The sequence below is a fragment of the Ahaetulla prasina genome, chromosome 2 (genome assembly GCF_028640845.1).
Source record: "Ahaetulla prasina isolate Xishuangbanna chromosome 2, ASM2864084v1, whole genome shotgun sequence".
NCBI classification, from domain to species: Eukaryota; Metazoa; Chordata; class Lepidosauria; order Squamata; family Colubridae; genus Ahaetulla; species Ahaetulla prasina.
In genome coordinates this window covers 110,844,586-110,860,198 of record NC_080540.1, presented here as the reverse complement: position 1 = coordinate 110,860,198, position 15,613 = coordinate 110,844,586, and the positions used below count along the sequence as shown (strand labels likewise).

The 15,613-nt window shown below is 37.5% G+C and overlaps 1 protein-coding gene across 1 annotated transcript in view; it reads left to right on the top strand.

Annotated features, from left to right (window-relative positions):
• TENM2 (teneurin transmembrane protein 2) overlaps positions 1-15,613 on the top strand; it is a 970,061-nt gene that overhangs the window by 641,519 nt on the left and 312,929 nt on the right. Inside the window, exon 5 of the mRNA XM_058167878.1 lies at positions 14,140-14,374. Within this exon, the coding sequence (XP_058023861.1) occupies positions 14,140-14,374 (235 nt within the window). The remainder of the gene's footprint in view (positions 1-14,139; positions 14,375-15,613) is intronic.

Sequence of the window (15,613 nt, the reverse complement as noted above, 5' to 3'; positions counted from 1 at the left end):
TGCTAAGGGTGGAAATCTTTTATGAAGCTCACCCCCTTGTAAATTTCGTGGGTTGCAAGAATCTGGCTGGTTTTGAAGTTCCCTGCTTTGTACCCCAATTTTTTCTCTCTCTCTTGCCCCCTATCAAAAGGTTTCAGAATTACAGGCAAGAACTATAACTCCCACCTGGGAAATAAGTCACTTATTTGTCAATCTTTTGTGAAGCACCCCCCCCCTTTAACTCTGAATTTTGTGGGTTGCAAGAACCTGGCTGGTTTTGAACCTCCCTGCTTTGTACTCCAATTTTCTCTCTCTTCCCCCTCCCCCCTGAAATGTTTTGGAATTACTCGTAGAACTATAACTCCTGCCTGGGAAATAAGGCACTTATTTTATTTTATTTTATCATATTATGTTTTTCATACTAGTTTTTATTTCCTTGTACTGAAATTATGTGAATGTGAAGGCATGAAATGATTTTATTCCCAAATGAAATAAATATTAATGGAAACAAGAAGAATTCAAATTTTCTATGAAGGTAAACGTTGGAAGATAATGAAAATATATTTCAAATAATATAAGTTCCTTTATAGAAACATTTCCTTTTCTTGAACCACAATCACATCTAGTCTTGCCAATAATTTTAGAATCCTTTTCACTGCAGATGCTTTAGATCAAATGAATCTTATATACATCCTGAAAATTATCAAAACTCCCCCAAACTGATTCATACTGTTCAACTACCGTATATACTCGAGTATAAGCCGATCCGAATATAAGCCGAGGCACCTAATTTTACCACAAAAACTGGGAAAAACTATTGACTCGAGTATAAGCCGAGGGTGGGAAATGAGGCAGCTACTGGTCAATGTAAAAAATAAAGATAGAGCCAAGTAAAATAACATGAATATTTATTTGAACGAAAAACAATAAAAGTGCAAAAGGGGGAAGGAGGATTCCCAGCTTTAGAAAATTTAGAACTACGCCGCCTTTGGTATGACCTGAGCATAGCTCATAAAATTATCTGCTACAATGTACTTCCTATCAATGACTACTTCAGCTTCAACCACAACAATACACGAGAACACAATAGATTCAAACTTAAAGTGAACCTCCAATCTAGATTGCAGAAAATGTGACTTCAGTAACAGAGTTGTTAATGCCTGGAATGTGCTACCTGACTCTGTGGTCTCTTCCCAAAATCCCCAAAGCCTTAACCAAAGACTATCTAGTATTGACCTCACCCCATTCCTAAGAGGTCTGTAAGGGGCGTGCATAAGAGCACCAGCGTGCCTACCGTCCCTGTCCTAATGTTCCCTTTAGTTGTATTCCTTTTATGTATTCAATTCATGCTTATATTTATATAATTATTTAATATGTATTTGACAAAATAAAATGAATGAATGAATGAATAGAATAGAATAGAATAGAATTTTTATTGGCTAAGTGTGATTGGACACACAAGGAATGAATGAATGAATGAATGAGTGAGTGAGTTACTTCAACAACATTGTCTCACAGAAATTGACAATACAACTGCAAGCAATGAAATGCGTCGTCCTTTAGCTTCCAAGGGACCAGGGTGCCTCTGAAGGTCAGTGCTCTAAGCACTAAGAACCCAGCACAAATCTAAGCCTGTATGCACACCAATAGTGAAAATACCCTGCACAGTGTCTCTTGGCAGAGAAGGTTAATTTTCATAGACGTTGGGGTGGCTCTTTTTTTTTTTTGGCAGGGCAATAAGGGTCTCTAATATCATTAAACCCAAGGGTGAGGAAAAAGACAGCAGCTAAAATGTTAAGGCCAGTTGTGTGACCTTCTCCAATACAGTTGGCCTGGCTGTTTGCCAAAACTTAAAACACCCTCCCATCCCCTCCCTGCTAAAGCTTCTTTCTTAAAACAATTGTGGTCTTTGCCTTCATTGTGCCAATCGACTTTAGAAGTCTGTGTGTGTGTGTGTGTGTGTGAGAGAGAGAGAGAGAGAGAGAGAGAGAGAGGGAGGGAGGAGGAGTGCAAAAGGGGAAGGAGGATTCCCAGCTCTAAACAAAGGGGAAATCCCGGAATGCCAGCGAAAGGCGGTGCTCACGTTCCTCCTCCCTTGCTCAAAAGCCCCAACATGATATTGGAATTGGATGCCATTATATACCTGCTGAGGGATAATTTGAATAACTTGAAAGATATAAAAGCTCTAAACATATTTGTTTAAAAATCTAAAATCTATACTTAAAATAAAATGAATATAAAGTAATAAAGTTCTTTAAAGTTGTAATTCACTTTGCTGCTGAAAAGAAAAGAAGCTTAACACCTTAAATGGTATTTATTAACTGAAATATCATCAAATCAAATATATAATGAGGTATATTATAATGACCTTTGTTTTCAGAAAGAAGCATGATGGAAGTTTTTCAATAAAGGGGAAATATAGAAAAACTTAGTGTCATGCTCATATATCATCTTTACAGATGTTGTTAACACTATACTATGGCAGCATATGATGGTACAATGTTTCAATCAATTTCAGGATGAAAACTCATCAATGAGGAGGAGGAGTGCAAAAGGGGAAGGAGGATTCCCAGCTCTAAACAAAGGGAAATCCCGGAATGCCAGCGAAAGGCGGTGCTCACGTTCCTCCTCCCTTGCTCAAAAGCCCCAACATGATATTGGAATTGGATGCCATTATATACCTGCTGAGGGATAATTTGAATAACTTGAAAGATATAAAAGCTCTAAACATATTTGTTTAAAAATCTAAAATCTATACTTAAAATAAATGAATATAAAGTAATAAAGTTCTTTAAAGTTGTAATTCACTTTGCTGCTGAAAAGAAAAGAAGCTTAACACCTTAAATGGTATTTATTAACTGAAATATCATCAAATCAAATATATAATGAGGTATATTATAATGACCTTTGTTTTCAGAAAGAAGCATGATGGAAGTTTTTCAATAAAGGGGGAAATATAGAAAAACTTAGTGTCATGCTCATATATCATCTTTACAGATGTTGTTAACACTATACTATGGCAGCATATGATGGTACAATGTTTCAATCAATTTCAGGATGAAAACTCATCAATGAGGAGGAGGAGTGCAAAAGGGGAAGGAGGATTCCCAGCTCTAAACATATTTGTTTAAAAATCTAAAATCTATACTTAAAATAAATGAATATAAAGTAATAAAGTTCTTTAAAGTTGTAATTCACTTTGCTGCTGAAAAGAAAAGAAGCTTAACACCTTAAATGGTATTTATTAACTGAAATATCATCAAATCAAATATATAATGAGGTATATTATAATGACCTTTGTTTTCAGAAAGAAGCATGATGGAAGTTTTTCAATAAAGGGGGAAATATAGAAAAACTTAGTGTCATGCTCATATATCATCTTTACAGATGTTGTTAACACTATACTATGGCAGCATATGATGGTACAATGTTTCAATCAATTTCAGGATGAAAACTCATCAATGAGGAGGAGGAGTGCAAAAGGGGAAGGAGGATTCCCAGCTCTAAACATATTTGTTTAAAAATCTAAAATCTATACTTAAAATAAATGAATATAAAGTAATAAAGTTCTTTAAAGTTGTAATTCACTTTGCTGCTGAAAAAGAAAAGAAGCTTAACACCTTAAATGGTATTTATTAACTGAAATATCATCAAATCAAATATATAATGAGGTATATTATAATGACCTTTGTTTTCAGAAAGAAGCATGATGGAAGTTTTTCAATAAAGGGGGAAATATAGAAAAACTTAGTGTCATGCTCATATATCATCTTTACAGATGTTGTTAACACTATACTATGGCAGCATATGATGGTACAATGTTTCAATCAATTTCAGGATGAAAACTCATCAATGAGGAGGAGGAGTGCAAAAGGGGAAGGAGGATTCCCAGCTTTAGAAAATTTAGAACTACGCTTTGGTATGACCTGAGCATAGCTCATAAAATTATCTGCTACAATGTACTTCCTATCAATGACTACTTCAGCTTCAACCACAACAATACACGAGAACACAATAGATTCAAACATTGTATAGTCAGGGCCTGTTTCGTCTAATTCGGATTGTTCGGTTATGCGTTTTCTTATTTGGTCAATGTGACGCTTCCATACCCGGCCATCCTTTATCTCCACTAAATATGATTTGGGACCTGTTATTTCTAGGATTTTTCCTGCTAACCAGGTCGGGCCTTCGCTATAGTTGTGTGCCCACACTAGGTCGCCTATTGCCATCCCTCTTGTTTTACCGAGTGCCCCCTTGTAACCGTCTGGTGTGTAGTTCGGGTTTAAACGGTCTAGCGGGCACCTGAGCTTCCGACCCATTAATAACTCTGCTGGGCTTCTGCCAGTTGTGACACAGGGGGTTCTGTGTTGGACGGCCAGGAAGGTATCGATTTTTGTTTGCCAGTCGCCTGGCCTGATCCTGGACAATGCCTCTTTTGCGCTCCGAACAGAACGTTCTGCAAGGCCATTCGTCGCAGGGTGGAAAGGCGCCGAGAGGACATGCCGGATGCCCTCTTCTGCCAAGTACCCCTCAAACTGGGTTGCCGTGAATTGCGGGCCGTTATCGGAGACTAACGTGTCGGGCAACCCATGGGTTACAAATAGGTGCCGTAGGACTGAGATCACAGCCTCGGCTGTCATGGATCTCATGAGAATGATTTCCAGCCATTTGGAGTAGGCATCAACTACCACCAGAAAGGTTTGGCCGTGGAAGGGGCCGGCAAAATCGATGTGGATCCTCAACCAGGGCCCTTGGGGTCTCTCCCATTCCCGAATCGGGGCCGTTGGGGGTAGCGGTCTGGACTCCTGGCAGGCCTGGCATTTCCCTACCCTCTCAGCAATTTCTGAGTCCATTAATGGCCACCACACATAGCTTCTTGCTAGACCCTTCATCCTCACGATCCCTGGGTGACCTTCGTGAAGGAGATCCAACACCCTTTTTCTCAATCTCTCTGGGATCACCACTCGATCCCCCCATAGCAGGCACCCCCCTTGAGCCGAAAGTTCCCCCCCTTTTTTTACAAACTCTTTAAAACGCCGCCGCGCAGCGGCCACCTCTTTGTACCCAACCAAGTACAGTTCTTATTGTAATGTCCTTATACGAAGCCCGAGCCACCTCTTTGGATGTGACTGGGCCAGAGTCCAAAGAGTCAATTAGCAGAACTGGTATCCCCGGAGTGGGGTCTTCAATAGTCTCTGGTAACGGGCATCTGCTCAGTGCGTCTGCATGCCCTAATTCCTTTCCTGGCCGGTGTAGCAATTTGTAAGAATACGCTGCCAGGAAGATAGTCCATCGGGTCAGTCTTGGCGAAAGTGCCACGGGCGTTGGGCGGTCGCCTGCCAGCAGACCTAGCAAAGGTCTATGGTCCGTGATGATTTCAAAATCACGACCAAATACATACTCATGGAATTTCTTTACCCCTGAGACTATAGCCAAGGCTTCCTTATCAAGCTGGCTATAATTCCTTTCAGTTGATGACATGGTTCGGGAGTAGTATGCAATAGGGGCTTCTGTGCCATTTGGTAATCTGTGGCTGAGCACAGCCCCACCCCATAGGGAGATGCATCGCAGCTTAACACTAATGGCAGTGTGCCATTGTACTGGATAAGGAGGCTATCACTCGTTAGGAGATTTTTTACCCCTTCGAATGCCCTAGCTGCCGCCTTTCCCCAAGACCATGCAGCCGTCTTAGCTAATAATTTATGCAGCGGCTTTGCTACTGTTGCCTTATTCCTTAAGAATACTGCGTAGAAGTTGACCAGACCCAAGAATGCCTGTAACTCCGTTTTGTTCTTTGGAACCGGGGCCTTCCTGATGGCCCGTACCTTGCTCTCAGTGGGTGAATCCTTCCTGTCTATCCGTAGCCCAGGAATTCCACAGACTCAACCCCGATCTGGCATTTGTTTAGTTTAACCGTGAGACCGCAGACCGGAAAATGCCCAAAACTTTTCGCAGCCTCCCCTAATTCCTCTAGGTTTTCAGCGGATACCAGTACATCGTCAAAGTATGGTACCACCCTGGTAGGCCCTGCAATAGCCGCTCCATCAGGTTCTGAAATAACCCTGGAGCCACACTAACCCCAAACTGTAATCGGGTACACTTAAAAGCCCTCTGTGAGTCACAATTGTCTGCGCTCGCTGTGCTGCTGTCTACGGGCAGCTGTTGATAGGCTTGGGCCAGGTCTAGCTTGGCAAAACTTGCCCTTGCCCCATTGAGTGCAGTAAGTGCTGTACCACCGAACGGGTAAGCACTCTTTGCAACGCTTTGTTAAGCGTTGCCTTGTAGTCAGCGCAACCGGACCGATCCGTCCGGTTTGACTGGGGTGACTATAGGGTCTCCCACTTAGCATGGTCAACTGGCACTAGAATTCCCTGGTTTACTAGTTTGTCCAGTTCCCGGTCAATCCTGGGCTTTAGGGCTAACGGGACCCTCCTAGCCTTTAGACGGATAGGGCAACTTGGGGTCTAAGTTAAAGGATATAGGGGTCCCTTGTACTTGCCCAGGCAGTCTTTGAAAACGCCCCAAACTCCTTAATTTTCAAAAAAAAATGTATATGAAAGAAAATAAAATTTTAATAGGCTGTGCAAAATTATGACTTCCAGATGATTTACTATAATGGCTAAAAAAAAAAGATGTCATGAAACAAAGGAATGAGCCTATTTCCCCAGTTAATCTGGCATGGGTTGACTGTTGTATATTTTGCTAATTATTACAGCTTATTTATAGACAGTTTCTAATTAATTTTAGAAAAGTGTCTTCCATTTTCAATATTTTTCCCTCAAGTTAGTACAAAGAAATGAATTATTATACAGATTTGAAAATAACATATAGTGCTTCATTTTAAGCAAGACAGATTAAATGTAGTTGTTTTCGCTCTGTTTGTTTTAACACATTGGCTATTTGAATATTTACTGAAGGAGCCATGGTGCTTGTTTCACACATTACACAAACTCATAATAGGTGAGCTATGTGGACTGCAGATGGTTTACAGTTGTATGTGAATAGCATTGCAAACCTAGATAGGAAATTAAAAAGCAGAGAATTACTTTGCCATCAAAAGTCTGTATCATCAAAGCTGTGGGTTTTTTCAATAGTAATGGATAGCTGTGAGAGTTGAATTTCACAAATTGTTGGGATATATCCCCATGTAGATAATTCCATATCAGAAGATGCTCTTTGTTGTTGTTAAATCACCAAGTCATGACTGTCTTTGCAATCCCATGGATCATAGCACGCCAGGGCCCCTGTCCTCCACTGTCTCCTGGAGTTTGTTCAAGTTCATGTTTAATTATTACACGATACTATTGCATTAATTATACTACCTAACAATCTTATCCTCTGCTGTTCCTTTAACCCTTTGCATTCAATTTTTCCCAGCATCAGGGTCTTTTCCAGTGATTCTTCTCTTCATATTAGGCGGACAAAACATTTGAACTTCAGCTTCAGTATTTGTACTTCAAAAAGAGCAGTTAGCGTTGATATCTTTTTAGGATTGATTGACTGATTTGATCTCTTTGCAGTCCAAGGGAATGTCTAGAGCCTTCTCCAACATCCCAGTTCAAAAGAATCAATTCTTTTGCACTCAACCTTCCTTATGATTCAGCTCTCACAGTCATACATTACTACTGAAAAAACCCAAAGCTTTGACTATATAGACCTTTGTCAGCAAAGTGATGTATCTGCTTTTTAATACCCTATCTAGAAGAAAATGTCTTTTAATTTCATGGCTGCAGTAACCATCTGTAGTGATCTTGGAGCTCAGGAAAATCATATCTATGACTACTTCCATTTCTCCCCCTTCTATTTGGCAGGAAGTGATGGGACCAAATGCCATGATCTTCATTTTTGTAATGTTGAGTTTCAAGCCAGCACAAAATGCTTGTTTTATGATATTTTTGAGAATGAAAAACATTTTCATGAGACAGAGATATTTCCACTCCACAGAGTGTAATCTTGGTCTAAAAATGTGAGAACAGAGAACGATGCCAAATTAAAGAAAATGCAAATATATTGGAATCATCTCCATATTTCTTGTTATAGAGCACTGTTTCATCCTTGGAAACTTCTGGGATTTGAAGTCTAGAAGTTGCTGAGGATGAAAAACAGTATAGTAGAGTTAGAAATGGAATAAGAAGTGATGGGGCAAGAGGAAAATTGTAAAATATTGCAGACTTGTCTTTTACTATACTGTTTCAAAATACAATAGGAACATAGAAAATATGAAGAACTCACAAATTTAGTTTGGTAGAATGAAGTAGATGTCCACATGACTGGATATTGGAGGATAAAACTGAAATATTAGCTTAGTGAAATAATGGAACACTTCCAAAGCCATGTTGAAATAAGATTTCATTGAAGTTAGCAAAAATATTTTTGCTCAGCTCTAGTAAAGATGCTTCTAGGAAGTGAAACTGCAGTTGATGATTATGGCATAGACCAAAGAATCGGTGAGTAGATTAACTCTTTGGAACCAATCTGAATAAGGAGAGGATGTGAGATCACCCATATATGCTCCAGTCAGCTGGTCCTCACAATGAGGCCTCTAGGCAATGGTTTTCCATGGGTGTGAGTGCTTGAAATAACAGGATTATCCTTCTTGCTTACAACAGCAACAGAGACTTTTTAAAGAACACTAAATTCACAAATGTCACTTTCTCATCAGTCAATTTTCAGTTTTGAAAATTGCTAATCTAAGCTATTAAACATAGTCAGAATGAGAACTTTCAAAACGTTGGGTAAGTGTGCCTTTAATCCTCAATCAAAGAAATCTTTTAAGCTTAAAAATTTAAAGAATCTGGCATAAACAGAAAACAGCTAAATAAGATCTTGTTCTTAAAAAGATATACGAAGGATCCTGATAAAATTGATAATTGAATATAGTGAAATAAGAGCTGCCATTAAACACAAACATCTACTGTATATATAATATTGCAGTGCAGGCTCTGTCCCTAACATACCTGATTGTGGCAGAGCAAGAGGCAGAGCTTGGTTCACAATACATAGTTCAGCTCTCTTGTCCCTTATGTAGACACCCATAATAGCATCTGAATTCAGGATAAAGGATACCTCTAGATAGCACATTTATAATTACAGGTCGATCACTTCCTGGCCACAGAAGTTGGAAAGGACAGAACACTAAAGAGAAGACAAATTGTAGTTAAGTATTGGATGTTTATATTCATTATGTGCAATAGCTGAACCTAATTATGCTTTCATGGCTTTCATTTGAAAAATATAAAGGTACAAAAGTTCCATGAATGTTCATCCAGATATGATCATAAGATAAGACCTTTGGTATTACACTAAATAATGAATAAAAGAAAGGATTTGATGATCACATAAAACATAATTAATATCTGTATTATTTATTTTTTATTTGTCACAACAATATACAGAAGCATCAATATAAAATAACTACATATCATATAAGCACATATATGAGCAAAAGTATGCAATAACTATATTAATTTGATATAATGAAAGGAAACAATAGGACAGGAACGGTAGGCACGGTAGGCACGTTTGTGCTCTTATGCACAATGTGCATCATCATCATCATCATCATCATATACAAATACATATACAAATATACAAATAGAATGAAGACTATTGCTAACATAGTGTAAGCTGCCCTGAGTCTTCGGAGTCTTTGGAGAAGGGCAGGATATAAATGCAAATAAATAAAATAAAATAAATCATCATCATCATCATCATCATGTGCTTGAGCTGGCACAGATGGGAAAGCCAGGCTGGCGACCTCTGACAGAAACCCAGAACTGGAGGTCACTTTCTTAGGGGACGAGCTAAGAACAGGGGACACCGCTTTTGTCAGTAATTATTATTACCGTTATCTAATAGTTGAGATTAAGGAATATGAGGAAGAGTTTAACCATTTCTCCTTACTGAGCAAAATTGGCCACTGTCCCTCACCTTCATATCATTCATCCCCATCATTATTACTTGCATTATGAAAATGCTTTCCCCCATTGTCAATACTTTCTGATGCAAATAGATTTGGTAGAGAAAGATTTTCACTTGGAGTTTTATAGCCCTGACCTCCATATGGCCCCTGTTTGCATTTGAGTTAACATATATCCATCTCTTTTTTTCCTTCAGAATCGCTGTGTTTGGGAGAAATTCAAAGTATGACGTTCATAAATTTCCTTAATGTGGCAACTGAAGAGTGTTTCTGTCTTGTGCCATTGTACAATTGCCTACTGTAGACTTATTATAGAAAGACTGAGTTTCATAAAAAATTATTGGGGTGGGGGCGAACTATTGTGCACACAGTTCTAGAATTTTTCATCCTGGATGCCAACATTTGGTGCCACTGCTCATTTTCCAAATGAGCTGGAAGAGATATACAATTATTCTTACATCACTCTGGCAATTTTTGGGGTCCCTCATGAACCATCTAGAGAGCAATCAGATTGTCAAGATTGTGCTAATATTTTCTCCTGACAAAATATCAACAGACTAGAATTTTAGCCAAAAATTGGCTATAGTGGGATTTGTAGAAGAGCAAAGGGAAGTTAAAGGAAAGATATGACCGTATTTTTTAAAGTCTATTCCCTTAGAGTTATATTATCTGACTCTTAAAAAAAAATCTTCTAACTGCGTTAAATTTAAGTCTTTCAGGAATTTTAAGGAGGGAAAAAAATAAAATACTGTACAATCCACCAAAATGGAATCAATTATGACATAGAGCAGGGGTGTCAAGCTCAAGGCCCACAGGCCAAATCTGGCCTGTGGGGTGCTTAGATCTGGCCCGCGGGCCTGCCCTGAAAACAGTGAAGGACTGGCCCATTTAGGACTGTTTTTTTTTAAAAAAAAATTAATTATACTGTTCAGACTTTTACTTTATGCTAATTTATGCTGCTTTCTGTAATTTCCAAATAGCTTTACTTTGATCATAAGACTTAATAAAATGGCATTTGTAATCTTATGGAATCCCCCCACCCTCACTCACACTGGTGATGTTATGTCATAGAATAATGAAACATCTGGAAAAAAACAATGAAGCTCTGAGAGCACCAACAATTCCAAAGTCTTAGAAATGTTTGTAATCTAAAATTGATCTCTCAGTATTGGTCTTACTTTACACAACAATAATAAGAAGCAACCACAATAACAATACAAATGGGAATTTTCTTCTATAGCTCTATTGATCTTTTTCTGGATGTATTCCGCTACAGAATGAAGAATCATCTATCAGATGTGCTTCACTGTAGATTCTTGCAATGAGCAGAAGGTTATACTTGATTATCTAAAGGACAACTTAAACCAGGGGTCAAATGCTACCGGTTCACACTGGTTCAAGCAAACCAGTAGTAAAAAACAAACTACCAGTTCATCCAAACTGGTATTTCCAATGATCAGCTCTGCTGCAGGAAATCCTGCTTTCTAGCGAATCTAAATCGTGCGGCTGTTTCCCCCTCATTGTTCTACTTACCTTAAGCCTCCTTTTTCTGCACAACGCGTGAGTTTGGCATGCATTCTGCATGCACGTGCAGCGTGCTTTTGATGTGTACTGCATGTGCGCAGTGCACATTTGGCATGCAGTGCGCATTTAGTGCGCACTGTGCATGTGCGGCCAGCGAACCGGTGGCAAACTGTGGAGGATTTAACCACTGGCTTAAACTCTGTAAAATTACCAAGCTCTAGCCATGTTTCACAGTGAAATAAAAATGAGTAAAAAAATAGCTTATCTCGTTGTCCTTAAAAGGGAATCCCAAAACACATTTTAGTTTTGATGGGCCCAGAGAAAAGAAAGTTAAAGGATGATTTCAGAAACATTTTGGCTACTTCTTTTTTCCCTTAAAGAGTATATTTCAAAAGGCATCTATTTAGTTACCTTTTTACCTTTTAAAATATGTTTTTGTTTCACCATTCTTCAAGACTGAATGTTCTGTATAGCACGGTGATGTAAATGAGGAAATTTGGGACCTTTTAGAGAACAGAACACCTTTTCACTATAATTACTTTATAAAAACCTGTCTTTCTGTAACACAACTTTTTGTGTTTCTTTTGCAATTAGTCATACTGTAAATAAGAATTTATCTGGTTCTTTTTGTTTTTATGTCTTAATACGCTTTGTCACTTGAGAGGTCAAGCCACCAAAAGATTTAAAGCACTGTAGCTTTCTTTCATCAGGACATATTCTAAATTCCCTTCCTTGATGATGCTGATAGGTTTGTATTTTATTGCTGCTGCTTCTTCATATTGGACAATATAAGATGATTGAAAACAGCAGCTGCTATTACACTATGTTCCTTTAAATGTTGTGTTTGTGTGTGTGTATGTGTTCTCTACTCAATGAATGAAACCTGTGAATAGTACTTTTTTTGACATAATTTTTTACTCAAATTTGCCATAGACATACATGTAGTTTTACCACAGGGCATACTTTTATCTAGGGATCTCACAGTCAATCATTCTCATTCCTGCTTCATCTTCCTGAGATACAAATGGGCACAATGGTTTAGATCCAGGTAAATGTGTGTAGAGTTAATTAATGTAATTCTCTTACCAGCCATTTGTAAAGCTCCACACTTGCTGAATTTTCTTCCACCAGTTTTACAATATTCTGATAGTTATTGACAAATTGAAAAACATTTCCCTAATTCAGATGCTATCAGATGCTATCCATTTGAAACTTCTTATGAATTGGTAAGTGTATGAAATTGTAGTTTCTCTCACAAAATTACAGAATTTGGTCCTTTGAGAAGTCTCTGTGCTGAGGAAATTCAGCGGGGACTCATAAAATTAAAATCTGAACTTTTAACTTTCAACTTGCAAACTTGGTCCAGATAGATTTGCAATAAGGTAAAGGTTCCCCTCTCACTTATGTGCTAGTCGTTCCCGATTCTAGGGGGCAGTGCTCTTCTCTGTTTCAAAGCCGAAGAGTCAGCGCTGTCCGAAGACGTCTCCGTGGTCATGTGGCTGGCATGACTCAACACCAAAGGCTCATGGAACGCTGTTACTTTCCCACCAAAGGTGGTCCCTATTTTTCTGCTTGCATTTTTAATGTGCTTTTGAACTGCTAGGTTGGCAGAAGCTGGGACAAATAATGGGATCTCACCCTGTTACGCAGCATTAGAGATTCAAACCGCTGAGCTGCCTACTTTCAATTGATAAGCTCAGCGTCTTAGCTACTGAGCCACCGCATCCCATAGATTTGCAATAGATGTGATTAAAAATAAATTTATTTTTTTATTTGGTTACCTACCAGATCTTTCATTCCGGTTTTAAAGAGACCATTACATATTTATTTATATACATTCACATTTTTAAAATAGTCTAGGGGATGCATCTTCCTATTGTTCCACAGGAGTACAGATCAATTTAACTATGATCAGTTTCCTCAGCTGACATTTTCTGTCATAGTTTGATTCATTAAATACGAAATGTATCTTCAAGTTTCTCAAACTAAACATATATCATTATAATTGTGATTTGCTAATATTGTTTTTTCTAATTATTGCTCTCTATATAAATTACAAGTTAGTATAATGATTAAATGTACAATTAATATTTCACTTGTCTGTTATGCTTGTATTTTATTATTATATTGCCTTTAATTAATTTTCAGACTGTAATAATCTATATTACTCTAGCTATATCTCCTATATGAACATAATAACATTATCTAATTATTCATCTTGGTTGATAGAAAAGAGACTGTTAACACATTTTGTAAGCTTATTAACTTCTGTTTATTTTCCTCTAATACCTATATGATATTCTTTGTTTTATTTAATATATTTATGTCTTTCCTTCATTTGTCATGGAGTAGACGTTGCATTTCTAAACAATCTTGCATTCAGGAAGTTAATAGATTCAAACATCCTCAGCACTAACATGTAACTAATTCACAAGTTGCTAAACTTCTTTCCTCTTTCATAACTTTGGAACGTGTTTAAAGAAATAATTAGTTTCTAATACAAGGAGGGAATGATTACATAACAAATTATATGACAGCTATTGATTTAAGGGTCATATTTGCAAATGCTGAAATTGATCTATTTCTTTTGAAGTGCAGTCATAAGCCTACTTACGTGGTAAGTAGAATATAGTTTTCACCTAAAGGTTTGGAAATAATTGTTTTTTAAAAGATTGGATAATTCAGAGATATTTCCTGTTTCTCTTTTTCCTTTCTAGGGCCTTCAAATCATCACAGCCAGTCAACTCTGAGACCACCTCTTCCACCACCTCACAATCATACTCTATCTCATCACCATTCTTCTGCCAACTCCCTGAACAGGAATTCCTTAACAAATCGACGGAACCAGATCCATGCACCAGCTCCTGCACCAAATGATTTGGCCACCACTCCTGAATCTGTTCAGTTACAGGATAGCTGGGTGCTGAATAGCAATGTGCCACTTGAGACCAGGTAGAAAAATGTTGATATTTGAAGAATGATTTTAATAGCATTCCTTTTTTTAAGAATGGCTTTCAAACAATTCACAAGATTAGTTTGTTGAGATTTCTAGAGGGGAAACCATTCTTTGGACAGCATGTTCACATAAGTCATTCTTGTATTGTTTATTAATTTATTTTATTTGTATAGATACTTATCTCACATAAATGATTCTTGATAGCTTACAATAAAATAGATTAAAAAAATAAAAATAGGGTTTCCTGCCTGGGCAAGGGGTTGGACTAGAAGGCCTCCAAGGTCCCTTCCAACTCTGATGTTATGTTATACTTAATATAAAATAAAAAAAATACGTAGCAGTTGATTTTCTTAAATACTACCAATAAAACCAAGTGACAGGCTTTATTATGATCCTGGGTCTTCAGGCCCAGCCACAAAACTAAGTTTTTAGGGTCTTGCAAATGGCCAGTAGGGACAGGACTAATTTAATCTCAGGTGAAATTAATTCCACAATGTGGTGTATAGCCAGTCATAAAGGGCAAAATGCTAAGGATCTGGATGTTAATACCTAATGATTTCAATAAAAGAATTTTAAGCAAGTTCATTATCATCAACAGGACTGCAACGTTTCACCTTCTTTGAACCCAATTTATAAAAAGAACCTAAATAATAATCCTGTACATAACAATATAATGTAACCAAAATCCTATTTTTTTAATATTAGATTTATTTAATTAACATTGATCAGTTCAAGTTATCATTGTTGGATACATATGTATTTGCCAGACATATTTTGCATACCTAACAAATAAAATTCATGTCACATATTCTACTCCAGAGCACAGGAAGGTGTTACAAGGGTATACTGACTAAGTGTTACTAATGCATTATGCATTTGGCTCCTTCTGAGGTAATAAATAGACTAATTTGAAAGTAAATATTTTGGAAACCTGAAAAAACAATCACTGATTCAAGATAGTCCAAAATATAATTTTCATTTATACTTCATCCAACATGCAGTCTTATTTAAATCCCCCTTATATACTGTCAATTTGATTCCTGCAGGGCAAATGCTAATGTTTTGAAAAGTCTTGTGTTTGTTGACTGTGACAGAAAGAGGAAAAAACTAAAGAATTTTTAAAAATACTGTTATTAATTTTTGCATTTTGCTACTTCTTAAATTTCAGAGTCTGTTTATAAATGCATCAAATATACGGATGTATTACAATACAAAAATATAAAAAGTTTTATATT